The sequence below is a fragment of the Zonotrichia leucophrys genome, chromosome 8 (genome assembly GCF_028769735.1).
Source record: "Zonotrichia leucophrys gambelii isolate GWCS_2022_RI chromosome 8, RI_Zleu_2.0, whole genome shotgun sequence".
In the NCBI taxonomy this organism is placed as follows: Eukaryota; Metazoa; Chordata; class Aves; order Passeriformes; family Passerellidae; genus Zonotrichia; species Zonotrichia leucophrys.
This window is the reverse complement of record NC_088178.1, coordinates 3,763,444-3,791,292: the sequence shown is the minus strand read 5'-3', so window position 1 is coordinate 3,791,292 and position 27,849 is coordinate 3,763,444. Positions and strand designations below refer to the sequence as shown.

Sequence of the window (27,849 nt, the reverse complement as noted above, 5' to 3'; positions counted from 1 at the left end):
AAGAGTCCCTGAGCAGAGGCAGTGTAAAGGTGAGAGTTCACTGATCAGGATCAAGTCCACACAGACAGTGTGAGGTCCCATCCTGTACCTTGTGTGATCTGTTTTGATCAGAACAGGTCCCTGTGCACACATGGGAGAAGTACAGTTTTGAAAAAGAGGAAAAATCTGAAAGATAATGAAGTTTGAGATACACTGGAAATAAGATCCATGCTAGTGATTTCAGTACCAGTGAGAGACACAGATGTGTTTTCAGTTCCCACTGTCTCAAAGACATCATTATCATTCCAAAACTCTCTCTGTTCAGTCGTTTAGTGGGTAAGAGACAAGTTGGACAACAAAAGGTTATAATCCTGGATTTTCAAGAAGCTGCTACCAAGCCAAAGAGAAACCTGAGTGCAGATATTTTTGGTGATTTTATTTCCATATTCTCCCCTTTGGCAGTCATCTAACACTGTCCTGAGTACACAGGAGGAGGGCTGTTTCGTGTAATGGTCCTTTGTCTCATAAGCAAAAGTCTTCCAGCCCTTCAAGGGGGCCAGTTGGAACAGGAATGGAAATTCTTGTTGTAATAGAGGTGTAAGAGTCAGTTATAACCTTGTTAGCAGCTGGGTGGTTTTAATCCTTCCCAAGACTGAAGGCTGCTTTAGAAAGGGCTGAGTTACAGAAATGGGTGAGATCTTCAGGCCCTGCTGCTGTTGCAAATTTACAGTTTGCTTTATCACCTTGCAGTTTACAGAGAGCTTCCAGGGGATGTATTGAATACCTGAGTGTTGCATGGATTTTGGGGAAGAAGAATCCCATTCAATGAGTATGAAGTAGTGTCAGGATCTCCTTTAGCTTGTCACAGTGACCCTGAGATGCCTTAGAAAATCTCTTTTGCCAGCCTGGCACTGAAGAAGGAGTCAGAGCTCTTCATTTCTCGGTCTCAAGGTTGTTTATTGTATCTTATCTATAAAATTCTTTCTCCTGCCCTGCTGAGGTCTTTCCAGCAGGACAGTTCCAGGCACTCTGCCTGCCCCAGGGGCAGTGTTATGTCTTTATAATGTTTACAATTACTTTCCAATACCCATCACTGTTAGACAGTGAGCTTGTACTCCAAACCAGTCTGTAAGTGCCAACATCACAGCAGAACATGGAGGCAAGAAGAAGAAGGAGAAAGGCTGGACATGCCCAGATTCCTCCATCTTGCTCCCTGAACCTCCATTGTAAAAACCCCAAAATCTACTTTTTCACCTTGTGATAAATTTACTGTCATTCTACTTAATTTGTCATGGCTTGGAGATCTTCATCTAAGGTTGGTAACTTGCTCCATGGGTCATAATCATAATCATAACTTGCTCCGTAATCATAATCGCAGGCATTTTGGGCTGTGTGCCAGGGTCTGTGAGCCCCCTGGCAGGGTCTGGGCTGCTCAGGACAGCCAGAGGGATGCCCTGGCTCCTGACAAAGCAGGACACATTAAGGATTCAATGGCCAGCTTTGTAGCTGGAGCTAGGAAGGAGAGCATCTCTGATTGAAAGCCCTGCTTTTAGGCTGGTCACTGCTCAGTTCTTTATTGCTGGGCTGGAAGCCACAGCCAGGCTGGGGCCAGCCTTGCCCGTGGTGTCTGGCCCTGCTGGGGGGCCCTGGTGTGCCCAGGGTGGGCGTGGTGGCAGTGAATGCTCCCCATTCTCATGCCAGGGAGAAGTGTGGTTTGGAGCACACAGGGCACAAGTGTGGGGCAGGGATCTGTCAGTGCTGCCACTGAAGGGGAGGCTGGTGAGGCTGAAGGAAAGAAGGAGAATGCTTGGGGACACGAGCTCCAAATTAAGGTGCTGGCCAACCTCAGGTTGAGGAAATATTTATTTTTTGCTTTACAGTAAATTCTTATTCCTTAGACAGCTACTGTTTAATTATTAGACTGTTTATTACTTTTTGACTCACTTTTCCATTTTATACTTTGACTTAGCCACGGTGGTGTAAATATTTGAGGTAGAATTAAGGGAAGCGCAGCTGTATAAATCCATTGCTTTTTTTTCCACCTAGTTATCTAAGAAGGATTCTTTATTCTTTGCCCTAGTCCCTGGAAGTGCTGTGGAGTAAGCTCATGCTAAAATGTATGTGTATTTCTGTCTTTTTAATTCCTGTGAAGCTTTGTCAGATGGTTGTTGGAAGAAAATACTGCTTATTTTGGAAACAATGTGAAAATAGAGTTTATTTTTAAATGGTTTCAATGAAACAAGGAGGAGTTCTTATGACAGTGAAATATCAGGTTATCTACATCCTGCTAGCTTTACCTCACAGAAGAGTATTAGAGTAAATAGGTTGCCAATGAGAGCAAGAAGAAGCAACTTAATTACAGCATGTGGAGGAACTATTAATGATAAAAGTTTTGTGAGAAAACAAGGAGAGCTTCAACACAGGAACTGGAATCCCCTGGTGTTCATTCTGGACAGCAGAATTATTCTCCTACTGATGCTGTGCTTAACAGAGGCTTAGCTATTTTTTCGGTGAGCAAAATATCCTGGCAGCCTAGAGAGACAACACTAAGCCAAGTTGGAAGGCTTAAATGTAATTCCTTCTAGAAATTCAGATTAAGGAACAATTTATGAAGTGCTGCTTCAACCAACATGGCTTCAAGTAAAATCAGGTGATGGCAGTATTCTTCAATGACCAGAATGCAGACATTTGACTTTTAAAATTTCAAACAGAAACCGAATTTGTTTTTAGACTGAAGGTTTTCTGTCTGGGAGGGAGCAGTGGGGGAAGTGCCCTGTCCTTAGGGTAGGTACATGGCAGGAAAACTTACAGTACATACAGCAAGTGGCCTGATAGAAAGAGTTCATGCTTGAGAAGGACTAAAAAAGTGGGAATATAGCCCAGGTCCAATGAGAACTTTGATATAGAGATGTTGAGTAGAGCTTAATGCAGTGGTCTTAACTGGAACTAGAAGTTCTTAAGTGATAAGTTTTTGTGGAAGGAGAGTAATCCATGTGTCCTCATAGAAAAGAGAAAGAATCAGGAAATATTTTTGAATTTTATTTCATTAAGCTTCTTCATATTCCTCAAAGAAGCAGCACAGAGAAATGTAGTTCTGAGTTGTTTGAATATAAAATTTCTGACCCGGCAGACCTCCCCGAGAGAGGGGTAAAAGCTCTTTATAAGAAGCTGTGTGGTAATAATTTTAGTATTTTGAAGTACTTAATTGTTAACAAGTCCAACTTCTCAACACCCATGAGAGCTGAAATATTTTTGCACTTGGCTGTGGAGACTCCCCAGGCAAGGTCTTTTCTATACGTGCAGAGCTGCTGTGGCTGTGAAGGCTGGGGAGGTGTCTTCCTGCAGCCATTTCACTCTGTTCATTGGAAAATGATCATGCACCCCTTCCAAAAGATGCTTTTGCCTTGTACAGCTGTTCAAGTGGTTGAGAATTGGGAAATGTAATTGTGATATATTAAAAACATACCTTTTCTACTTATATTCTGGAGCTCTTATCTAGGATCTAGGGCAAACAGAAACAAAATCTCCATTCAGCTCACCCTGTGCAATGATGAAATACTTCATTATCTAAATGAACTTGGTAGAAATATCACTTCTGGGAAGAGAGAAAATACCATGTTTCCCTCTCTCTACATAATCAGAATGCTTATTTAAATGATAAGTAAGGACAAGTTCACAATTTTGTACTGCACATGTAATTATTTTTTTTTTTAAATCTGTGCAGCTGGCAGCTCTAAAACCAGAGAAGTTATGGTTGGCATGCTTCATGTAACAAGTTGATTTGAACACTTATAATTTTTGGTTTGAATATTAAAGCATTAAACCACATTTGGGAGAGGGAAGCTCTCCAAGAATTTGTATTGGCTGGGTTAAGGAGCTGGAGTGAGAAAAGTTAGTGCATTGTATCCCTCTCACTTGCAGAAACCAAACTAGGGGCTTTGTTTATTGGGGTTCAAATTCCCCTTGAGAGGGTCAGGGCCGAAGTTTTTTGTTGCTGTTAGAGTTGAGCAATGGCACATAACATAAAACTCAGAAATTATTTTTGAAGCTTTGTCATTTCAAGTGCTATTAATTAGGCTGCCAGCCTTTCAGTCTGCTTTATTTACTTACTTAGCAGCGAGCGAGCACGTTTTACAAGAATAAAAATTCAATCATTAGACCTATAAATATAGACTTATAAATATGAGCAAGTTAATGTTTCAAAAAATCTGTTTTGTTAAATGTAGTTTTAGACTCTAATGTGAGTTATTGTCATATCTACAAACTCAAATGGCTTTTTAGCAATCAGCTTAGATATTCAGCTCTCAGTGGCTTGGTTCATTTGAATTATGAGCAATTTACTAAGCCCTGGGAACTCGTAATAGAAATTTCAAGCTCTCTGAGAAAGGAACTGCAATAAGGGGTATTTCTTGAACTAGTGCTTCTGTGATACAGTGTTACTTATGGTTTCAATAAAAGCAAAAATGTGTTAACCAGCAAGGAAAAAAACCCATCAGCCTAATATCAACATGGTGCTAGAAGAAAGAGATCTCTCTGTTAGAATTTAATTGTCAGACTTTTAAAATATTGTAATGTATTTATTAGCAATTTCAGATATTTTTAATAATGACCACTAATCCTGAACCCTGACACTTGTGTGTTTTTTCAGTGTTAAAATGTCCTTTTTAATATTCCTGTTTTAAATGTATGCATTTATTTTTATATGTGAATTGTGGTGTGAAGTTCTAATAATGCTTTTTATTTCATAAGTATTTTGTATTGATCCCATCTTAAAGTAATAATTTGTTTAGGAGTCACTAGTGAAGCAAGTCAATTGAGCTAAGGCAGTTCAGGCTGATGAAGAGGATGGATTCTGGAGGGCTAGCAAGAAAGCCAACATTTATTTTTAAGTCTTCTCTCTTCAGTGTGAACAAAGAATCAATTTCCTGGCTTATTTTTGTTGTGCTGTTATTGCAATCTTGTTTTAGTGAGGAGGATTTGCAGTGAAATGTCGAAAACTATTGAAATGCCCATGTATTTTGCAAGGATCTTTTAATGTGCCTTCTACTTGAATTTTATTGAACTGCCCATTCTTTTCATTTTATCTTCCCAAACCCAACCAATTTTGCTATTAATTTGCTTTACTGAGGAGCGTAATGAAGCACCCACTCAGCCACATCCTCACCAAAAATAACACATTTCTGAGGAAGCTTGATAAACTGAACACACCAATGGGAGGCTGGAGGTGGAGTTCTGTGGCTGCTCTTCCAGCACTGGGTTCCTCACTTTGCTGCCACTCTCCTCACAGGAGCTGTGCCTGGGGCTGTGATCCAAGGGCAGGACCCAGCCCTTGGCTTTATTGACACTCATTGATCCAGCCTGTGCAGATCCTCTGCAGAGAGGGATATTGGCCATTGATCCAGCCTGTCCAGATCCCTCTGCAGAGAGGGATATTGGCCATGGATCCAGCCTGTCCAGGTGCCTCTGCAGAGAGGGATATTGGCCATTGATCCAGCCTGTCCAGGTGCCTCTGCAGAGAGGGATATTGGCCATTGATCCAGCCTGTCCAGGTGCCTCTGCAGAGAGGGATATTGGCCATTGATCCAGCCTGTCCAGGTGCCTCTGCAGAGAGGGATATTGGCCATTGATCCAGCCTGTCCAGGTGCCTCTGCAGAGAGGGATATTGGCCATGGATCCAGCCTGTGCAGATCCTCTGCAGAGAGGGATATTGGCCATTGATCCAGCCTGTGCAGATCCCAGTGCAGAGAGGGATATTGGCCATTGATCCAGCCTGTGCAGATCCTCTGCAGAGAGGGATATTGGCCATTGATCCAGCCTGTCCAGATCCTCTGCAGAGAGGGATATTGGCCATTGATCCAGCCTGTCCAGGTGCCTCTGCAGAGAGGGATATTGGCCATTGATCCAGCCTGTCCAGGTGCCTCTGCAGAGAGGGATATTGGCCATTGATCCAGCCTGTCCAGATCCTCTGCAGAGAGGGATATTGGCCATTGATCCAGCCTGTCCAGATCCTCTGCAGAGAGGGATATTGGCCATTGATCCAGCCTGTCCAGATCCCAGTGCAGAGAGGGATATTGGCCATTGATCCAGCCTGTCCAGACCCCTCTGCAGAGAGGGATATTGGCCAATAATCCAGCCTATCCAGATCCCTCTGCAGAGGTTCCCTGCCCTCCAGCACATCAACATTCCAGCCCCACATGGAGGTGTTTGGGGGAAAGAGCACTAGAGCAGAGACCAGGAAGGAAAGTGTGTAAAAGTGAAACATATAAAGGGTTTGTTACTTCTCTGGTGTTGTACTGCAAAATACCAGGTGATTGTGTCAGGGTCTTGGCTACAGACAAATGATATATATAGTTTTTTTATGTTTATCCTTGGTTGTCAGAATTCCTATCTAAAAACACGTTTAGAGGTCAAGATGTGCTACCAAATACAGATTGGGTTGTCTTTGCAAAACACAAAATCTTGCCTCATTAGAGCAGGTACATCTCTGTAGTTGCTGACTTTCTCCTAGAGCATCCCAGCTGAAATTTTCCTGCAAGGTTGGCTTTCTCTGAGGAGCTGTTCCACCATCCACAGTGGCATCCAGTGGCAGCTGCAATTTGTGGGAGTCACAAAGCTGTCAGTGTGTACCTTGGAGTGTATATATGGGACACTGCTGTTTTCAAGGAAATGGGAATAAAGCCATGCAGCTGACAGCTGAGGGAACAGAACAAGGTCCCTGGATTCATTATTAAAAGAAAATTTGTGATATCTAACTCGGATGGCACTGGTCTTTCTGGGCTACCTTTGAAAGAAATGGTCTTTTTTTTCTAGATGTATAGGCTGTCAGCAATCCTAAAATGTGCAGGATTAATAAACTTAAAATAAGGCTCTGTGAATATATTTCAAAATGCAGAACCTGGTCTTTGACTTGACTCTTTTCAAAGCTAAGCAAACATACCAGAATGAAATGCACTTATTGACTCTGCCTTGCTGGGAAAGAGATGACTGTGTTGAATTTGAACTGTTGCTGAGCAACTGAACAATTGCTTTGCTTTCTTACTCAAATATGGTTCAAGTATTGATTGAAAAGTTGTAGGGATGTTTCAGCAGAGCTGTGTAGCTGGGCTAACATTCAGAGTTTGGAGAGAAGCTGCCCTTGAGCAACTACAGTCAGTTCCTTGTCTTTTTGGGGAGGCTTTTACATTCTGTTTCTGAGTTCCAGCTCTTACTTGCCCATGTAACTGCAGGACTATGCTCCTCAGGAATCATAATTTGTTTATTATTTGTGCATGTAAAGCTGGGAGCACGTTTTTCTTTGGTTTTGCAGTATGGCCCTGTGGTAGAAGCTGAAACCTCTGAGATTAGGTAGCAAATGAAAGCCAAATAAGAAAAGGAAACAGAAAAAATGCAGTTCTTAAGCAGCACAGCACCTAAATGGAATGCAAGGTTAATTTGGATTTTAACTTTTGTTTTCTTGAAATTTTTATTCCAGGGTCAAATAACACTGATGGATGTGCCTGTATTTAAAGCAATTCAACCAGAGGTAAGTATTTCCTTAGCTTTGTTTTTCAGTTTAAATAAGAAAAGTGATGCCAGAGTATAAAATCTGGAATTGTCAAGTGTATGTCTATAAATCTTAGTTTTTGTCCCAGATGGTTTTTTAACAGAAAATATCTGGAACTAATAGCCTGTTTGGAGACTAATATTGGTATTTAATTCAGTTTGTGCTGGAGATGAAGCATGTGGGATTTAGTGTTTCTGAATGACAAACATCCTGATTTGGTAATTCTGATTATAATGTTTTAGGTTTCAGGTACTGATACGTGTTTTAATACTTCATCCTGTCCCTTGTTTCCATAACTGCTTCACTTCTCCTTTGGCAAAATGAAAATGCTTGTAGTGGCATTCAAGATGTGTGTGATCTCTTGGGATAATACATTGATGATTTGTGTTCTCTCATTTGTTTTTTTGCAGTGCCATATTCCTTTCAGATTTTAGCTGACTTGAGCTCATTTCAGCATCTTCACAGTGACTGTAATAAATGATGAATTTGTTTTTCCTCGTTGCTGGAACATCGGCATTTTCCTGTGGGCATTGTTTTGCACTTTGAGGGTTTATTTTTCAGTTTGTTGTGCATTTTATCAGTGCTGTGGAATTCTTTCTCAGGTCATCAGTCACTTCAGTCCATTACAAACTCTTTCACTGGCAGCAGGTTTGTTATGTCACTCTTGTGACTGCTGAGCAATGTTTTGCTTCAAGTGGAGAAACCAGCTCAATCTCTTGGCTGTGATTATTGATTTCATCATTTGTATTACCTGGGAATTTTTTTGAAGGCTGCTGTTTGATCTGTACTTGAAGATGATTCAGCTTTCATAGTATTTCCACAAGATATTTCCCAGCACTTGTGGATCTGTGTGTGATTTTTGGTTCATTTCTTAGTTTGTTGGTTTGGGTTTTTGGAGTTTTTTGTTGGTTTAATCCTTCAGAGAGGTTTCCATTTGATCTGTTTTGAACCTACATCGCAGCAGCAGTTAAGATTAGCAAAAGTAGTGCACAGAATACATATGAGAAAAACATTTAGAGGAGTCAAATAAAAGGGCAAAATGCTTTAAAGCTTTGGAGAAGAGCTTTTAAAAAAGAGAGATCCTATTGGAGGATAGGATAAACATATTCTGCCAGTTAAAGGCACTCCAAGGCTATTCAGAAAAAATAGGAGAGTGTAGGCAGATGTACCTGCAAAGTAATTATTTATAAGAATGAGAAAAAAATCAATAAGGAAAATTAGTGTGATACCTTCAGTGGGAAATACCCATGAAGAAGGGTGGCTGATGTGTCTCTAAACATTGTTCATCCCCTGAGAAAAAGGGCTGTAGAGATCAGCTCTCACATCAGAAAAGGCTAAATACAATTAAATTGCTTTTCTCTTGGTTTGCAGAAGGGAATATCAGATATGGAAGGCTTAGTTTACCTCAAGGCATCTTGACAGCAGGTTAATGAAGTGGTGTAGATTTCTGAGCTTCCTTCAAGTTTCTACCACCTGTGCCATATCCATGTCTTGATTCAACTGGTAGATCTTTATCCATCCCTTGGCATGTGCACTCCAGCATTGTGGAGTTTGGAATTAGAAAACAAACCACCTTTGAGCTGATTTCACCTGGATGAAAGGGCTCCTAAGCTGAGTCTGCAGTGAGTGACTGAGAGGCATTGATAGACTTGGGGTTTTTCATTCTGAACACTGATACTGAATTTCACAGCTCTCATCTGTGTGCATGGTGGGAGATGATGAGCAATGTTTTTCCCCAGTGTGCTGTGATTTAAAAACAGGATGTTTATTGCAATTTGTAATTTACCAGCAAATCTTCATTGCACAGGCTGTAAATCTCCCTTTGCTTCCCAAACTGCAGTGTGGTGTCTGAATCAAATTTTTTAGCCTTTAATGTGTGTTTGTTTTATTTTCTCAAGTAAGGTTTCTGAAAGATGTACTCAGAGATGCTTTGTTTTTTAGTTGCTGGTGATGAATTTTCATTTTTAGGCTGTGTGAGCAGTATTCTTTTAATATCTTTTAAATTATTACCTTCCTCATTGTGTTAAAATATTTATTAAATTATTACAGGTAGGGTTTTTTTTAATAAAAAGCAATACCAGAATTTCATCTTGATTATCTTAACAAAAACCAGAGCCTAATAACACTTTCCAAAGCAATATGCAGCAGTTTTTGTTTTAGTATCAAAATCAATGAACATGCTCACAGCACACTTAAATACTTCAGCAGCCTTTTGCCTCTATTTGAAGTAAGTAAATAGAATTATTTCTGTTTATATTCAAATTTCATAGCAATATTGTGCTTTCACACATGTGCTCAAGTTCCTGCACACTGCCCACTACAAGTCACCATTTCATGCTTGGTGGAAAAACAGACTGGAAGCTCAGAATGTGGGATTAAGGGAAGTGGTGGATCCCTTTACACTGGGGGTGAGCCAGAAGCAGGGACTTGAACATTACATGGTCAGATCCTCTGTGGTGACAGGATCCTCTTCCTGAGCTGTGTGCAGGCTGTGTCACTCCTGGCTTCTGGAAACCACCTTCCTTCTTCATTCAAATCACCTGCAAGTTGTTTCTGAGAAAGGAGAAGGAATTACTGGTTGTTTGCTAATTAACAGTTAATGGGCTGCAGTATAAGAAATAAAGATTATAAAGAACACACCTCTCTGACATAAACATCTATCTGTATGAAAGCAGCCAATGTGCATTTTAATTTTAAGGGAGGAAAAAAAATTACAGAGTTCTCCCAGACAGTCATAAGATTTCCTTCTCTTCCCTGGGAATGGTGAGTGGTATTTTGGTTTTTGTTCTCTCTCTTGGAGTGGTTGTGGCTTTCTAGAGAGCAGTGACTGTAAAGCTCTGCCTTCCTGTAAAAGAAAGGAGTCTAAAGACAGGTAGTTGTGTTAACATTAAATAACAGCCACATGACCCCTTGCAGAACACATCAGCTTGCTTTTTTTGGAAAATCTGATCACTTGCTTTACATGTTTTAGTATGTCATCCAAAATTATTTGCCCATGTGTTCATATTGAAAATCCCTGCTGGGTTATTGTCTTTAACCTCTTCATCCCCTCTGCTTCACCAGACTAGGCAGTGAAAAAAAAATCATTTACTGAGTATTCTTAATCTCTGCTGATTCTGAAGTTGTAGAATGGTTCCACTATTAATCCTTGCTTCTTCTCCTCTTTTTGAAACTTTCCCTTTGACCTAAATAAAGGTTTTTGTGAGAAACACGATCTCGTTCTCTGCTGTGTAGTACAGGTTATAATTTAAATGTTCCCACAGTATTTTGTTAAGGAAATTAAAATGCTATGCATTCAAAAGGGAATAAAAACCAAAATGAGCTACAGAGAAAGTTCAGTTTTTGTATTCTTGGTCCTATGTCTTTCACTTTTTCAGATCAGTTTAAATGTACCACATTAAGTAAGAAATTGGTGGTTGTAGTGATGTAGCTCCTGCTCCTGAGCTGACTGGCAGACTAAGGAAATAATCCTGGGGAATACTTCAGGTTTGAAACTTCTGGTGGAAAAGGCAGAATACTAGAGGAAGATCAAGAAATAGAGTAAGTAAGAAATAGGAAGTTGGCTGCCCAAGAGAGAGGGGTCTTGCAAGTGAGATGAAATATTTCCTACACTTCCTAAAGGGAGGGGGAAATGCTTTTGGAATTCCCTGAGCTCTGTGCCTCTCCTGTGTCTGTCCCTGAACAGTGGTGTGGATGTCACCCTAGGCTGTAGAAGGATCAGGAGGGGTGGCACAGCTCCTGGGTGCCTGTGTGACTGTGCCTCAGCACCTCTGGAAAACCTTTGGACGTGTGTCTTCCCAGGCAGCAGCAGGATCTTTTGTTTTGGAGTATTCTCAGATCTGTTGCTGTTGATGTCTGTCCCCTGTGGCCCTTAGCAGGGCAATGGGGAGTTCTGCCTGGAATCATTGAGTTTTTCACTCTGTGATGAGAATTGCAAATTAAGGACATGGCTGAATTTGTAAGAAATTCACATACTTTCTCTGAACCTGAGGTGATAACTAATTTTTCCTGCTGTTAAGGAAGGGTTATCAAATGCCTGTGAATAAATTCCCTTGTGTTCCTCCAAGTGCAGAGCTGTGATTCCAGTGGAAACTGGAGATGCTGAGGGATAGAGAATTTAATCCAGATTCTCTTGAATGGCTCCCCTCTGCAGTAGCCTGCTCTCCTTTGGAGCAGGACGAATTCAGGGCTGTGTGGTTGTGTCCTGCACACTCATGGAAGTGGAGGTGTAAGAACAGGGGTGTGTGCTCTCCTGGGCTGAACATGCCACATGAACAGGGTAGATTTAGGTGGAACAACTTTCTAGTGAAATTTGAAGGAATAGCTCTCAATACCAAGCCATAAATTCTGCATTCTTTCCAGTGCCTGGCCAAGAATCTCTGGGTCTTCTCTAACAAACAAATACCAGCACACAAACTTCAAGTAGAATAATTCAGGGTGCCTTTCCTGGTTAGAAAGATGCTAAGTTTCTGGTTATAAAAAGTCAAAAAAATTAGAACTTAGACTATCCAATACCAAATTCTTTTAAACTGTGTCTTAAGTGACACAATTACTGGTTACACGTTGAGTCATCTAAGTTATGTGGTAGCTGGATGTGTAGTGTGAATCTGGCTTCAGTGAGGAGTTTTCAGCATGCTAATAAAACTGAGAGCACTTCAGAGTGGATGATGTGGAAGGAAGACATGAATAAGTAAAAAGGGAGGGCTGTACTTTGCTATTATGCCACTTGAATAATTAAGCTGTGTCTGTTTTGATTCTTTTTCTTGGTAGTACTGTGGAACAGGTTGTGTGCTGAATGTCTTTGCATCTATTCATGTCTGTTGTATACAAATGGAAGAGCTCATTTTGGTACATGGAGTTATTTATGATTTTAATGAAAACTTCTTTGCTGAAATTAAGTGATAGTAAATAACAAGATGATGCAGTTTCCCAAAATAGGCTCCTTTGGAAGGGAAAACTGAAAATACTGTTTCTTTTATTATTGTTGCAAATGATGACATTTTTTTGGTATTTCTTTAATGCAATGTGCCAAGTTAAAAACATGTCTTAGACTGAGTTAACTAGGTGTATCATCTCTGTAAATATCTTCAGAAAGTGATTAAAAACAAAAGGACATTTGGCTCTCTAGCTCAGCTTCATGTTTGAAGCAGGATCTTTGGGGTTACAAAATTAGGAAAGCTCTAATTCAGCAAAAGATGAATGGTAATAATCAATAACTCAGCACAATTCAGAAATTACACTTGTGGAATCTCAACTTTCAGAAGGAATCAGAACAAGTGTAACTGTATTACTTCAATGTGTTGTTGCTCTGTTATTTTAAAACTTACAAGATTGTGTCTCTGTATGCCTTTGTCTCTGAACATGTGTTATGCACTAAATTAAAGAAGTGAATTTTCATCCTTGTTCTCCCAGGAGCTGGCAAGCTGTGGCTGGAATAAAAAAGAGAAATACAGTTCTGCACCAAATGCTGTTGCTTTCACCAGAAGATTCAATCATGTGAGTTATTTTTTTCCAGCATTATTACATGTACACATTTTAGAAAGTCTGTGGGATTAAGTGTTCTGGCACATCACTTTTATTTTGGATCACAGCTGATTGCTTGACAACTTAAGGAACTCCTTTTAGCAAATACTTTATCTGTAGGATATGCAGAAAGACCAAACCAGTGTTGAAGAAATACTCTGTTTTAAATAGCAGCAATCGATGAAAAGTGCACATTTTCCCCAGAACTGCTGGCTGTCTTTTATATGAAGACAGAATCATAATTACAGGTTCAAGGCTTGCCATACAGGATTTCTGGACTTGTAATTAGATGTAATTTCCTTCTGTGTTAGCTGAGTGTCTTATGCTTCTCATAGATATTTTTGTCCCTAGAAATAGAAGCCTCTTGTCAGCATAGGTACCTTTTTAAGGTGATTCTAGGCAAACTTTTAAGAATTCCAAACAATTTTTTGGTAAAAAATTTGTTCTTTAACTCTATTTCACATAATTTTTTTGTAGTATATTTGAGATTTATGGGTTTTTTACTCAAAAATTTCTCTGTATAAATCAACTATTACAAGAAGATCAGAATTCTCCCTTTCTCCACAATTAAAGCTGGAGGAGTCCAGCTTTAGTTACCCAATCATGTCTCAAAACTGTGATGCTCTTTTTAAGTAATGCTGTATTTTCTCTTTCAGATGAAGTAATTCTATCACTCTCCTCTCTCATCTTGTAAATCTTTAATGATGTCTCAAACTTACAAGCTGTCCTGCCAAATTAACCTCTGTACCCAGTCTCAGACTTACAGAGATCTTTGTTAATCTGAAACTCAGACCAAACCTCTCAACTTCTCAGGGCTTTTTTCCTATCAGTCCTTGTGTACTTTCTCACTTTTCATTATTGCTCTCATTGAGGATATGATCAAATCCTGTCACTTTTCACTGACAACACTTAGAATATTTCTTAACCTACTGACTGAAATGCTTGTCTGGCTTTGAGTTTTGGACACTTGCCTGATTCTGCACTGGACTGAAAAGAGAATGTACACTGCAAACTTTCTGTGACTGTACCATCTATTGAGATATTGAGATCCTGGGGGGTTTGGTCAAGAGTTTGGGTTGTTTTGAGAAGTTGTTGTTGTTGTTATTGTTGCTGCTCTCCATTTAGTTGAAACTTTCCTGATCTAGCTTTTGAAGTTGCTCCTGTTAGAATGTATAGGCTGCTATAAAAACATTCATGATTTTGACACTAATCTCACAGATTCCAACATTTTCTGCCTTGCTTATTCATGGAAGTTGACTCTTCCATGAAATGTTTAGTTTTGCTGAATATTGTGGAATATTTTTGTGGTAAAAACCATGTGAGGCAGTGTAACTCAGCAAGGACTTCACTTCTCAGTTGTTGTTATGTGCTCTGCTGAAGAACTGCAGGAACTGCCTGAAGTCAGCTTCAGACATACTAAAGAATTGGTAGAATGTGCTCAGTAGGCAGAAGGAAGGAGGGGAAACCTTATCATGGAATAAGGACTTCCATGAAGTTTATATCAGCCTTTGTTCTGGCAGCAAGGAAGCCCTTGGAGTAGGGAGGGAAAAGGACAGATATTGTTTCTGCTCCACTTACCTGGGCTGTTCTATTGCTTAGTCCTAAAATAAATAATCAGCAAAGTCACAGGGACTTGTGGCCTTGTCAGGCAGGAATACATGTCAGCAAAATGTTGTTAACCTTTGAAATTTCACTGGGGTTAAATTAAGCATTGTGCATCTGTCTCTTCTCTTTTTGCCCCCAGCTTGCCAAAGGAAAATCATGAACAGCTCTCACTTCTTAAATAAAGAGAATATGAAATTACTAACAGCTGCTGCACAGCAGAGTGATGTGCAGGTAGCATTTTGGAAGCAGTGATGATGCTGTGCAGTTGATTACATTCCACTGAGGATGAAGTCAGGCAGTTCCAGCATTAGTTATGGGATAATTGCATGTGCCTGTGAAAACAGATTGAGTTCAGGCAACAGAAATCAGTGGAATCCTTCCATGCCAGGACTCTCCTGTTCTTGGAGAATTCACTGTTGAGTGGTGCCCCATATAGATCTACATATCTGATATAATTTTTTTAAATATGCATTTTAATGTGCTGGTTTTGCCTTAGTTTATATTTAGTGAGGAGGGAAGAAATTTTTTTCCCTAAACTCTGATCTCTGATTTCAGCTTTCTTCTGAAAGTGAGCTGTATACTTGCTGTTACTGGTAAACCTGTCAGAGTACACAATTGCCAAGTTCACTTAGTAAAACATTGTCTTACCTTTTGAAAATAAACCTTTATCATTTGTCTCAAATAAACAATTTTTGAAGGTAATTGTGAAAAGGTCACTATTGGTCTCTTGGTTATGAGTCCCTCAACTGAAAACTGAAAACCTCTTTCTTGAGGTTTTTGTTTAAATGGGAGTTGAACTGTGCTGCCAGAGAGCTTAAAATATTAGAGAAACTTGTCAGCTAGATTCAGCACATTGGAACAATTTTAAAGGAAGAGATCCCACTTGCCAAAGGAAAATTTTATGTTTTACTGACTGTCTTTATATGTGTTTTTCATGGGTTTTTTTGCATCCTTTTTTAACTCAAATGCAAACATTGTATGAAGAACTTTTTCTTGAATATTGTAGTGTTGCTGAATTGCAGTGGATTTAACTGGGATTATTGGAAATTAAGGAGTGGAATGGTTAGTATGCATGGAAGATACCTGAAAGGAAAAGCCAGAAACTATTAAAGGAATATTCTTGAATTTCCCTATTTTTTGATTAGCACAGAAAGCAAAGAGAGTTTTGGGAGCAATGATTATGATCTTAAAAGCACCAGTAGAACAGAATTGGTATTTCAGACAGGGAAACATGGGATAGTTAAAACTCTTAGGATGTGATTCAGGAACAGATATGTTCAAAGTTAAGCCTGTTATTCTCAGTTGACCTTAATAGGGAAGAATATAAATATACAATTATATGTCAAGGCTTTAAAGGCTGCCTTGAACTGGTATCAGAGCTATTGATGCCCTAAGGCTGGCAGTCATGGTGCTGATTGATGCTGGTATAATAATATTTAAATGCAGCAAGAGAGGAATATATGGAACAAATATGTATTATTTATGTAAAGAATGAAACAAAAGTATTTATTGAAATTGTTGCTTTTTCAATATGTGCAATGCATTGGGTTATGGTGCTGTCTAAAGGTACCAGTTAATAGGCATGACCAGCCAAACCCCAGTGTTTGTGTCAGTAAAAACACATCAGAGAGGAGTGGAAGTGGTTGTGTTTGGTTCTGTCACTCAAGGGACTGGAGAGCTCCAAGCTTTCAGGGAAATTTGTTCTGGTTTGTTTGGGCTTTTTTCTTTTCCTGCAAGAGCGTGGGAGTGTTGAGCTGAGGTCTGGCTGGGACTGGGACAGAAAGCAAGCTTCCCTGGGCAAACAAGAGGGTTTGTGTCTCTGTGATGCCAGGGAACTGCCACAGAAGTCAGGACAGACAGAGGAAATCGGGATTTTTGTCCTGATGGAAATGCTGGAGTGTTGCTCTGTGCTCTGAGCAAGTGTGTCACAGTCTGGCCCATCACAGGCATCCTCCTGCTACATCAGCACTCTCTGAGCTTCAAATCAAAGAGATTTGGGATCTTAAGGTGTAGTGCTCTGTGTGTTGTCCTTACCTGATTCTTTGTGATACAGAAACCTATGTTAAAAATTCAAATTTCCTTGATCTTCAGTGGGAAAGCATCTCCTTAAAAACTCATTGATCAATCAGGGAAAAAAAGTTCTTTTTCTCAAGCTGTGTAACTACAACAGAGCACCAAACTGAGGTCAAGCTTTTTAAGACAAAATTTTGAAGTACTGCCAAATATTTTATGTATTCAGTACCTCTGTGTTTGATAGGGTCATAGAATATCTCAAGTTGGAAGGGGCTCATAAGGATCAGTGAATGCAAATCCCTGCTCCTGGCAGGACTCAGTAAGGACACCTTCAGAATATTTAATTAAAGAAAACACTGGAAAAGACCTGGCTACAATCCAACATGTATTTGTGTTTTCTGAACAATGAAGAAGGTGCAAGAATTTCAATTCTTTTTTACTCTCACTACCCCTGAGATTGTCTCAGCACTTGGTGCCCTGTGCTTAAAAGAAAATTATTCTCTAACTAACAAAGGGAATAACAATCTCTGTCGTTTAAATACAGCTACTGTCACTATGACTTTCAGATTATTACAATTTGATGATGTATCATCACAAATGAGACAATTTTCCTCCTTTTAACTTTAAACAGTGGTTTCAAAACTTTGCTATTTTTGAACATGGCAACATATTGAGATTTTTTTTTAATCAATTGGAACCACTTTTTGTTTGTGAAGAGATATTTTGCTTTGCAAGAAAGCAAAAGAGGAAAGAAAATGAAGAAAAATGAAAAGAAATAGAAACCTGAGCTCTATGGTTAATTCTTTCCTGGCTAATACAATCTTAGACAAACAGACCAAAGGGAAGTGATTCTTATGCAAGATGTTTGTGGGGATTTTTTGTGGGTTTTCTTGTCATTCTTCCATTTCTCAGTTCCAAAGAGCTGTTGTGATTTAACATCCCAGTTTTCATCAGATCCCTGTAGCTTCACTGCAAATGTAATCATTTTGGAGGTGTGGATCTTGTTTGTGCTCTTCTGTGTTAGGAGCTATTGTACTGAACAAAGTGGAACAGGATATTTCATTTTTCTAATTGAGCTTTTGGCCAGGAACCTGTTTACAAGAAGTAGTTTAGCACCACTTAAAAATCAAAGCAACATGACATGTTGAAAGGTTTTCATGTATGAGTAAACTTGTAGTAAATTTCTTCATACACTGTTTTCAGTAGTTTTATAAATACCAGTCATGCTGTATCTTGATGATAATTAATTTTCCCCAACTTGTAGCAAATACATGAATAAAAGCTGCAGTGTTTGTTATCTTTTGCTGATTCTTTACTACTGATTTATTCCAGTGTTTAATTTTTGTCATTCTTTGTGAGGGCAGAGGGTGGCAGGGAGCAGAGCAGAGCAAACAGTGGAGTTTAGACATATTACCAAACACTTTTAGAGCACAGCCTCTATGAGACAGTGATGTAAGTATGAAATGCAGCAACCACTGTTTATGCTGAATTAGCAGGGATCTTCCACAGCAGGGAAGTCAGTCCTGGAGAGCTTAACCAAGAGCAGGATATTGTGCTGTACATCAGAGGGTAATTGGCATAGCCAGAAATAAGAGTGCAAACTAGAAGCTAGGTTATGGCAATGCTTCCTACCTTGCATTCGAATTTTGTTCAGGGTTCATTTTTGTTCAAGGTGCTGGAAATGTCAGTGAACTGTAGTTGAAGCTGCTCAATTCATGTAATGCAGCATTTATGTTGTGGGAAAGCAAACCAGTGGATATGATTCAATGTTAGTGTTTATATTCCTTCATTTTGTAGCCTTTTCATAACATTTCTTCATGATTTTATTTTCCTGGGAGAGCACTGTTCAAAGTCTGAGTGTTTTGCCATTTGCTTTGTGTGTGATCTCACCCTCAAGCTTACACTGAACTCAAGTCTGTTTCCATAGACTATACTTCCATAAAAATAAATAAAACTTTTAAAAGCTTAGTGTTGAAACTCTGTATTTTTAAAAGGCTTTTTTCCCTACATTTTAGGTAAGCTTCTGGGTTGTTAGAGAGATTCTGCATGCGCAGACTTTAAAAATACGAGCTGAAGTTTTGAGCCACTACATCAAAACTGCAAAGGTAAGAATTTGTATTGTGAAGGGAGTGTGGGATTCACCATGATCAAAGGTTTTTGACCCAGTTTGGTCAGTTCAGAAATACACATGGGGAAATATCTGCCTGATACCTGACTTATCTGTGCTTGTTTCTGTTGACATCTGTAACTGGTTGGCTTCTGTGTTGTCACAAAGTGTGCAGTCAGTTTAAACAGCTTTAGTCAGAACAGAAATTGTTTGCTTTTGCCACTGGAAGGAAAGGATCTTTTATCTCTACTCAAATAATATCAACTTCAAAAATGTGGTTTGAAAAATAGACTTTGATTCAGAAGACATTTTGGAGCTCTCAGTCTTTCCTAAAGCCTTTTGGACTGACATTCATAAGAAAAGGGTCAGCAAATCTGGAGTGACATATAGCCCTTCAAACAGAGTGAAACTTCTTCGCAATAGTGAGAAGAAGGGGATGTTTTTCAAGTTTCTGCTGTCAGATGGTGGCTGCCTTTTACTATAACTGACTGCTGTGACCACCCCAGGTTACCTGCAAAAAAAAAAGTAAAATATTTGTTAATTAATTCATTTTGTATTCAAGTGCATTCCCTGTCTTGACAAGCCCTTTTTTAATGAAGCAATATTTTACTCCTGGGGGATTTGACTCTCAACTTTGGGCAAAGCAAGAGCTAATTTTGTAGGATAGCACAGGCTCTGCTCAGTAATCATGCTGTGGTCATGAAGTGTTAATGATCTCTCTTAGACATCCTTTGATATCTGGTGAGTTAATGTATCTTCATCTCATGTATTTTTAAAAGTCAGTTCTTGTGGTTTTGTTTGAAATACAAACATGGAAGAATTGGCTTCACGCTCCATGTCCCTGCACAGGAGGGGGAGGTCCAGCTCTGTGTGGCCATAGTGCAGAGCAGGTGTGGGAAGCCAGCTGGGCTCAGGTCTGGTTACACTGGGATGGGACTGGGCCCTGCTGGGTGTTGTAGGCTCAGCTGTGGGCACAGCACCCTGAGCATGCCTGACCTCACAGCCTGACTGCAGTGCTGCTGGCTTGGAGGCACTTATGTGCTCTGACAGTCAGGCAATTGAGCTTTGCTTACCTGTCAGCTGTAAAAATCACAGTTCTAAAAGCAAGCAGCTCTGTATGGGGTGTTCCCATACCAGTTCATTTATTTCTGTGCTTGTTACCTTGGCTTTGCTTACATATGGCTGCTGACATGAAGTTACTGCAGTGGAACTTCACTGGAAACACTTGGAAGCAGTTTCTGTTATCCAGAGCTATTATCAAAGCAGCTTGGTGCCAGGGGTCACACTAATTACCTTCAGAGGAGCTGTAAATCCACTGCACAGTGATTCCTTGTGCTGGCAACATATTGTATGGCTTAAATGGTATCTCACCTCCACTGCTTAATGCATGAGGTAATTGGAGCTGACAGTTCCCCTCAAGTTCCCAGACTGTCCTGGTTGGTGATGACTCCTGTTTCACTGCTGGCAGCAGCTGGGAAACCCCTTCTTTTCATTTCTGATCAGCTCCACTGTCCTTTGGGACAGTGAACTTTATTACCTTGCTTGGGATGTGTGTGGGAGGAAAGAAGAGTTCTTGTGTAAGTGGAGGGACAAACTTCAGCAGGACTGCTTGGAGGGATAACAGGACTGTGGTGTATGAGAAACATCCAAACCCTTCCACCTCACCCCACAAAACACTGATTTACACCCTTTACACTGGTTACTGAAGAATCCTCCCAAAAGAGGATGAGGAGAGGGAAGCACTTCATCACAAGGTGTGGGCAGACTTCCACTGTCAGCAGGACATGCTGGAATCATGGGGGTCTGAGCACCCAGAGTGGAAATGCTGCTGGGGTGCCATTAAAGTGGCATTTCTGACTAATACTTGTGAGGACTTTGTTCCATGAAAGGCTGCAAGTTTCCTGGCAGTGTGTGAAGTGGCGAGAGAATCATTTGCCCTGTTCCAGAACTGTTAGCCAGAAAACCACCCTTGGTTTTGGCTTTCATCCTTCCAAATAGAGGCTCTCCTTTGGTGTTGAGCATTTAGTCAGTATTCCTTTGGTCTAGTTTTGTTGTCCTTTTCCCTCATGAAAGATTTCCTAAGCAAGAAGTAAGCTGAGCTTCAAGTAAGACAAAGGATTTCCACCATTTTTTTGAATAGGAAGGGTTTCTTATTTTTCCTTGCTGGAATCCTAACCTACCTTGGTGAATATTCCAAATGGATTAAACAAGATTTGCAATACTGTGATTGAGTATAATTTCTCCTTAGCAAAGTCTCTCTGTTAGGGTTAAAACCTCAATTTGGGTGCAGTGCACCAAAAATGAGTGTAGTTTGGATCTCTGGGAGCTCACAGCTATTAGAACAGTTTATGTTCAGAAGAGCTTCAGGAAGAACATTTTCCTCCAGACTGTTTTTAAGCTTTCATGACAGTAGTACCAGTAGTTACTTGGCCAAGGCAGTGGATGGTTTTGGAGACAGAGGGAAAGGAAAAAGAAAAGGGAGGGAAATTCCAAATGTGTGAGAAAATGCACTTAAACCCAATGTTTTGTATAGAGTTTTGAAGGGAATTCTTTTACCCTAATGTCTTTGCTGTTCAATTTTGATTGGGTTGTTGCTTTCCACCAGAAATAGCCTTTCAGTGAGAGGGGTACTCCAGGAATGTGGCTTTTGAAATTTACCTCCTTGATTTCATCCTGCTAAGATATTTTTTGGGTGCTTTGATGTAGCCTTGGTCATTGCATAAACTCTAGGTACTGACAGGATTACATCATTCACCACTGGGTTGTCCTTTCTGGTGTGTTGTTTTAAAATACTGTTGAATGCTATGGAAGGAATTTGTTGGGTTTGAATGTCAGAAAATTTCTGGCACTTCTAATATATTCCCCAAGATGTGTGTCTATATAGATATTTCTAAGGGTTCTCTATGGGCTATGAAACAGCTAGTTAGTCTAATCCAAAACCATAGAGATGCAGTAATGAAAAATTAGGAGGTGCCATAAAAGTGGTCTGTGTGCACAGCAGTTCACTGTAACACTTCATTTAGGACCATAGTAGATTTCTCCATCTTTCTATTGTCATTTATTCTGTGTTCACTATTAACAGCACTTGCAATGTTGTTTATTGTTGTTTATCTCTTTGTTTTGTGCTCAGAAGCTGTATGAGCTGAATAACCTGCACGCCCTGATGGCAGTGGTGTCAGGCCTGCAGAGCGCTCCCATCTTCAGGCTGACCAAGACATGGGCGGTAAGTGAGGAGCAGCAGGGCAGGGCAGAGGGCTTCACTTCTGCTCAGGTGAACACATCCTGCAGCTCCTTTTCAGGGATGCAGCAGTTGCTACAGAGAGCTTTAACTTTGTTCTGCTGTGTACATAATGCTTCTAGTTCCTCTGAAATCTATGGTTTCCTCTTAGATTTTTTTTTCCGTTCTGCTGTAGAAATATTTTCCTCTGAAAAATAGTTCCCTGCAGAGGCTTCTCATTTGGCCAGAAGCTATTTTGTATTTAGTTGCTGGAAAATTCTGAATGCCAAAGTGGGTCATACTTTAATCATTTAGGGGTTTATACTGTTGGAATTCTTTTTTTTTTTTGCTATGGAGAGCAGATGTTCAGAAACTCTTGATTCAATTTCCATAAAGAGATTTGTTGTTTCTCTGACTGATAACTCTAGCACTTTTCATTGTCATTTCATACTTACAGCTCCTTTACACAGTGTAGTTGTAATTCTGCCTCTTTCTGTGAAAGGAGAGTATTCTTTGGAATAATTTTTATTTGTCATCTGTTTTTTGACTGTCTTTAATATTGTTTATCATTGTATCCTCAATAAGAATAATATTAGGAATTACTTTTGCTCATTGCTACTTCAGAGCTTAGAAAACAGTCTTTATTCAGCCATATATTGTGTGGTTTTTCAGCTGTTTCAGAAAAATGTGACATTCAGTGTGACAGAAAAAATGAGGTGATTGAGATCCTCCTGTGCACAGGATACATATCACTAAAAAAAGCTGAAAGCTTTCCCTGAACACACATCAGTGCATCCTTGGATGTTGCAGAAAGTTTATTTGTCTGATAACTGCATGAAAATGTCATTCAGTTGATAAATACTCCCAAAATTGAGGATAATTCACTTCTGCCTAGATACTCCTCTAGAATTCTGGTCATATTTTGCAAATGCACAATTAAGTTAGACATTGCTTCCAAATACCAAAAATCTCTCTGAGGAAATCTTAGTGAAATTAACACTTCAAAATTATCTCAAGGGGAACTTCTGGTTTTCAGACTTTATGTTTTGGCATTGATGCCTCAGCAGTTTTATGTAACTGTGAGGCTGAGTCGGTTTTTAAATCTTTTTGTGCATAGCTCAAATTAAATGTAACTATTTCCATATATTAATAATAACCACATTCATTACTGCCATGATAATGGCATTCAGAACAGGAAGTGCCCAGCTTCTTTTCATGTGCGGTTATGCACTGGTTTGCACTTACAAGGTTTTTTTGTGTGCTCTTGACATATGTATCAGTCATTAAAACTCATCCCTCTTCCAGCCTCTGAAATTCCAGGTAACTTCTCCCACATTTTCTGCAGGTGTTTGATTCCTCACACAATCCCAAGTGAGTCTGTGCTTTCCATCATCTTACATGAGCCTTTGCAAATGCAAGTTGCAGGATAGCTCCCAGCAATGTGCCCTGAAAAATGATTTACTTGTCCTTCTCTTGAAAGTTCAGCTTAAAAATTCCTGAAGATAATTGTAAGCCTTTGGCTTTCTGTAATTACCTTCTTTACTTAAATTTTAAGTATATTTTACTTTAATTAAAAGCAAGAAAAGGCACACCAAGCCTTTATTTGAATCACAAAGGCATTTGGGTAAGTTGCACAGGAACCCCCTAAAACCTTCAACAAGGAAGAATTTCTTCTCCCTTTCCAATATGGTTTGTAGCAACTTTCAATCAACTCGATTTACAAAGTCAGGAAAATAGCTGCAAGTATATTCATTCCCTAAAAAAAAAAAAAAAAGAAAGCCACCTTAAAAGGTTGGAATCTAGAGTTTAAAGGAGCCATTAAATACTTGCTTGGTAATCTAATGTTCCTAAAAAAGATGGAATTCATGTCTTCTGACGGTATGTCTGCATTTGTCTGAAATTTGTCTCACTCATTGCCTGCACACACTCTGAACTCTGGAGAATAATAAGTGCTACTTTTAATGTGTGATTTGCCCCATTCAGAACTTGAGAAGAATTGTGAGTCTTTCCAAGAAAGTTCACAGAATAGAATATTCAACTTCTCTCCATTTAATGTAAAGGAATTCTCGATGACCAGTGAGGGTTTGGGCAATAAAATAGATAATTATTAAATATGTGGAGTGGGGTGAGCCAGCATGCTGAGACCTCATCTCTTCTTGCTGGCATTTCAGAAAGGTTGTATTCAGTGCTGGCACACTAAGCTAGAAAGCCAAGAGCAATTTAGAGGGCTCCAAATCCTTCCCTGCTTCTATAAACTGTCAGCCTTAGCTTTTATTGTCTCTGCATATGTACAGCTCTTTACTGCTCTTTTCACCCAAGAGACAGAAGAAGAAACTTTACTTAAAAAAGAAGCAGCTCCAAAACTGAAGGACTAAGAAATAGGTCCTTACTTGGCCCTCACAGAAACGCTGTGATGTTCTTGGCTTCTCTGGACTTTTCTCCCTGAGTGCAGGAGGTGGAGGCATGGCATGGATTGGCTTGGGAGCACCAGGGGAAGTCATGCAGGATCACCTTGTTATGAGATGATCCAAAGGGCCTGAAAGATACATCACACTTGAATAAGAGTGTGCAAATCAGCATGGTTTGAGGAAAATGCAGTTCATTTCATTCGAGTTTGAAAATTATTATATGTTAGTCTTGTCTCACCCTTCAGTCTGCAAAACTACGAAAACCTTTCAGACATTAAATGATGGCAGAATGTTTTAGGATATTAGAAGCAAGCTAGTCCAGGCTGATAAAACTGGAATCAGCTTTGAGATGAACTTCACAAGTAAAATGTCACATTTGGGTGGTTGGAGTCATGTCAGTCTGCTGCTTCCTTCTCCTGGAAGAGGCTGCAGTTCTCTTTTGGGTATTGGAACCAAACCCAAGTTAAAGATGCAAATTAATTGCTGGAATGTCAATGATGAATATGCCTTGGGAGACAATTCACTTTCAACTGGTGGCTTTCTCCTGAGATCCAGCATTCAGTTTGTCTGTCCTCATAAAGAGTTGGATATAGGGAATTGAAGTAAAAATAAATTATTTCAATAGTGAATTTACAGAAGGGAGACTTCACTTCTGTCAGGCTCACCTACGTTGATCTTTAACTGAAGTGAAAAGGGAATATGTGTAGAAATTCAGTGATCTGGCCCTTGTCATTGCATTGTAGGGGAAAAATTGTGACTGGGACTTGGAACACTGAATCTCCTGCCAAAATGTTTGGTGGGAACATCTTACACTCTGTTAAATTCTGATTCTGAGTTCAAGTGAAGACTTTGAGGCAGTTTTGCAGCAGCAGTTCAGCAAGATGTTTGGAAAATATCCTGTCTTTCCCCATCTTACAAATAGATGCCTGGTTGCTGTTAATTCTGTCAAAGGAAGGGATTGGAGGCAGGAGGAATGGTTAATGAAGGAGAACCATGACTTTAAAGTTTTCTGTTCAAAGTGGACATTTCTGTGATATTAAGAGCCAGTAAAATTGCCAGTTGGCAGACAAATAGAACTCCATGAGCTTTTTGTGAAAAACATAGATAAAATCCTTACTCACATCCAAGATAATAGCCCATCCTAGCCACTGTGAAGAGAATTGACTCCTTCCCACCCCAAGCCAGCACACTTATGGATAATCAGAGTGAAAATGTTACTGCCATGAATACTGCTGGAGTGGACTGCACATGAAGCTGTGATGTGTGTTAGTTAGATTTGTTTTTTGGTAACTTACATTGTTTCAGAAGGATCCTCTAGGACCACCAGCATTTTTACCTGCTTAATTTTTAGAAGTATTTTTAAGTTTAACCCCCAGAATTGTTTCTTTTCTTTGTAAACTTTCTAAGTGCTCCTCTTTAAGAAATAAATGATATAATTTTGAAGCAGTTGAGTTTAAAAAAAAAACAAACAAAAAACAGAAAAACCCAGCTCACCAATAACAGCAACAACAATGGGGAAGTGGAAATCTGTGCTTGTAAGGGTAAAAGAGGGAATCATAATGATCTAACTTAAACTCATCTGGTTTTGCCTTCTTTTTCCTCTGCCTAGTTACTGAGTCGGAAGGATAAAGCCACCTTTGACAAGCTGGAATATGTGATGAGTAAAGAAGATAATTACAAAAGGCTCAGAGACTACATCAGCAGCTTGAAGATGACTCCTTGTATTCCCTACTTAGGTAAGCAGCCTCTTTCTCCAGTAATTACACAAGCTAAACACCATTTTTAAGCATTCAGGAAACTCTGAGTACTTTAGTGGAGAATGTACAACCCAGAGTGATTCTGAGCACTCTGTATGTGGCAGGACAGAACCTCAAAAAGAAAATACCTCTTAAAGCTCACAAACACTGCAGGTTTTACATCCAGTATCAGTTTTCTAGGAAACTATTTTGTACAGATACAGTGACTTCTGGAGAAATACTTCATTGTTCTACCTGCTAGCCCTCCTAAATACTAAATACTTGACTGTTCTAGTAATGATGGCTTTTAATTTATGAGAAACTATAAATCACAAGCCTCTGAGAGAAATGAATATAGATCTTAGAGTTTGGAGCGTGGTAAAATGTGGAGATAATACCAATGTGACAAGAGAAACAAGGCTGGTATAACTGACTCAGCCTTCTGGAATAATTATTAGTAAATTATAGTTCTGTGTATCTAAAAACTAGATAAATGCATTTAATATGTGTTGCTTTTGTTTGTCAAGCTAATTTAGTGCTACTTAAATTAGCAGGCATTAAAATGTGCTGTTTTTAATGCAGCTTTTGTTTCATGAGCTGTTGGTAATCACACAAAATGAAGGCACTGTGTAGCCAATTATTTGTATTTTGCAGATAATAAGTTGCTCTTATACCTGAATTCAAGATGAGCTCTTGTGGTCATTAAGGCCTATTAAACTTCAATTTCTGTTCCTGAATTTTGGTACTTCCTTTACTCTGCTGGGCTGTTCACTTTTCCTGGATTAATTGGTTGAATTTTACATGCTTGCTACAGAAAGAGAAAAAAATACTTCACTGTGGGGAACCAGATTTTAATGCCCTGTGGTGTTTGGAACAAACACTAAGGCACAAAAAGGAAACCAAGCATTATGTAATGTGATGAACCATGGAGCTTTCCCATCTTGTGTGCATGGACAATGTAGAGACTTGATATATAGTTCTGAAATATCAGCTTCTTATGCTGATGCTTTTGACCTGTATGCCATGATTTTTCAAACATGAAGCCAGCATCAAATTGTTTTCTTGCTGATTGTAAAAATCCCAAGCCAAATATTGGGAAACAGTTTTTAAGTTTTATTCAGTTACAGATGTTTTCACCAATAAGTTGCAGCTTCTTGTCTAACTTTTGCATTAGAAACCTTTGGGCTTAACTTGATAGTTTGAAGTGAAATATATAATTCTTTTCTGTTTAGAAAGAAAAGCTCTTTACTGTGACCTGCTGTAGTTAAAGCATGTGTTGTGACCTGGTTTCCTGTGATACCAGTTCTTATTAGTGACATAAGGAATGTCCTCAAGCCTTTTTTAATTCTCCAAAGGAATAGTGAATTCCCACTGGAGCACTCCCTCTAAAATTCATTTTGTGCAGTTTAAAAAAGTGGCAAAAAAGCACTATTGCCTTGAACATAGTCATGCTAAATCTGGATCCACTTTGGAGGATTGATAGCTGAGTCCAAGTTTTCTCATTTGATAAAAGCTTTAATCTCTGCTAAGGCCTGAGTAGATTTGTTATTTCTTCCATTTTCTTCCCAAGGCATTTTTACTAATGTAAGAGTAATTTGGAACAGAAGTGACTTAAACTGCTTGTTTAACTTACTGTTTTAAGCTTATCAGTTAGAGGTTGGAATTCCTAAAAGGAATACTTTTGCTATCAGATTCTGTAAGGGAGTAGTGCTGCTCCT

At 39.4% G+C, this 27,849-nt stretch overlaps 1 protein-coding gene across 5 annotated transcripts in view; it reads left to right on the top strand.

Annotated features, from left to right (window-relative positions):
* RALGPS2 (Ral GEF with PH domain and SH3 binding motif 2) overlaps nt 1-27,849 on the top strand; it is a 114,078-nt gene that overhangs the window by 28,028 nt on the left and 58,201 nt on the right. For all 5 annotated transcript variants that reach the window (XM_064719381.1, XM_064719377.1, XM_064719380.1 and 2 more), the window contains exons 4-8: nt 7,451-7,501; nt 12,935-13,018; nt 18,679-18,768; nt 21,901-21,993; nt 26,005-26,131. In XM_064719381.1, coding sequence (XP_064575451.1) covers nt 7,451-7,501; nt 12,935-13,018; nt 18,679-18,768; nt 21,901-21,993; nt 26,005-26,131 — 445 coding nt within the window. The remainder of the gene's footprint in view (nt 1-7,450; nt 7,502-12,934; nt 13,019-18,678; nt 18,769-21,900; nt 21,994-26,004; nt 26,132-27,849) is intronic.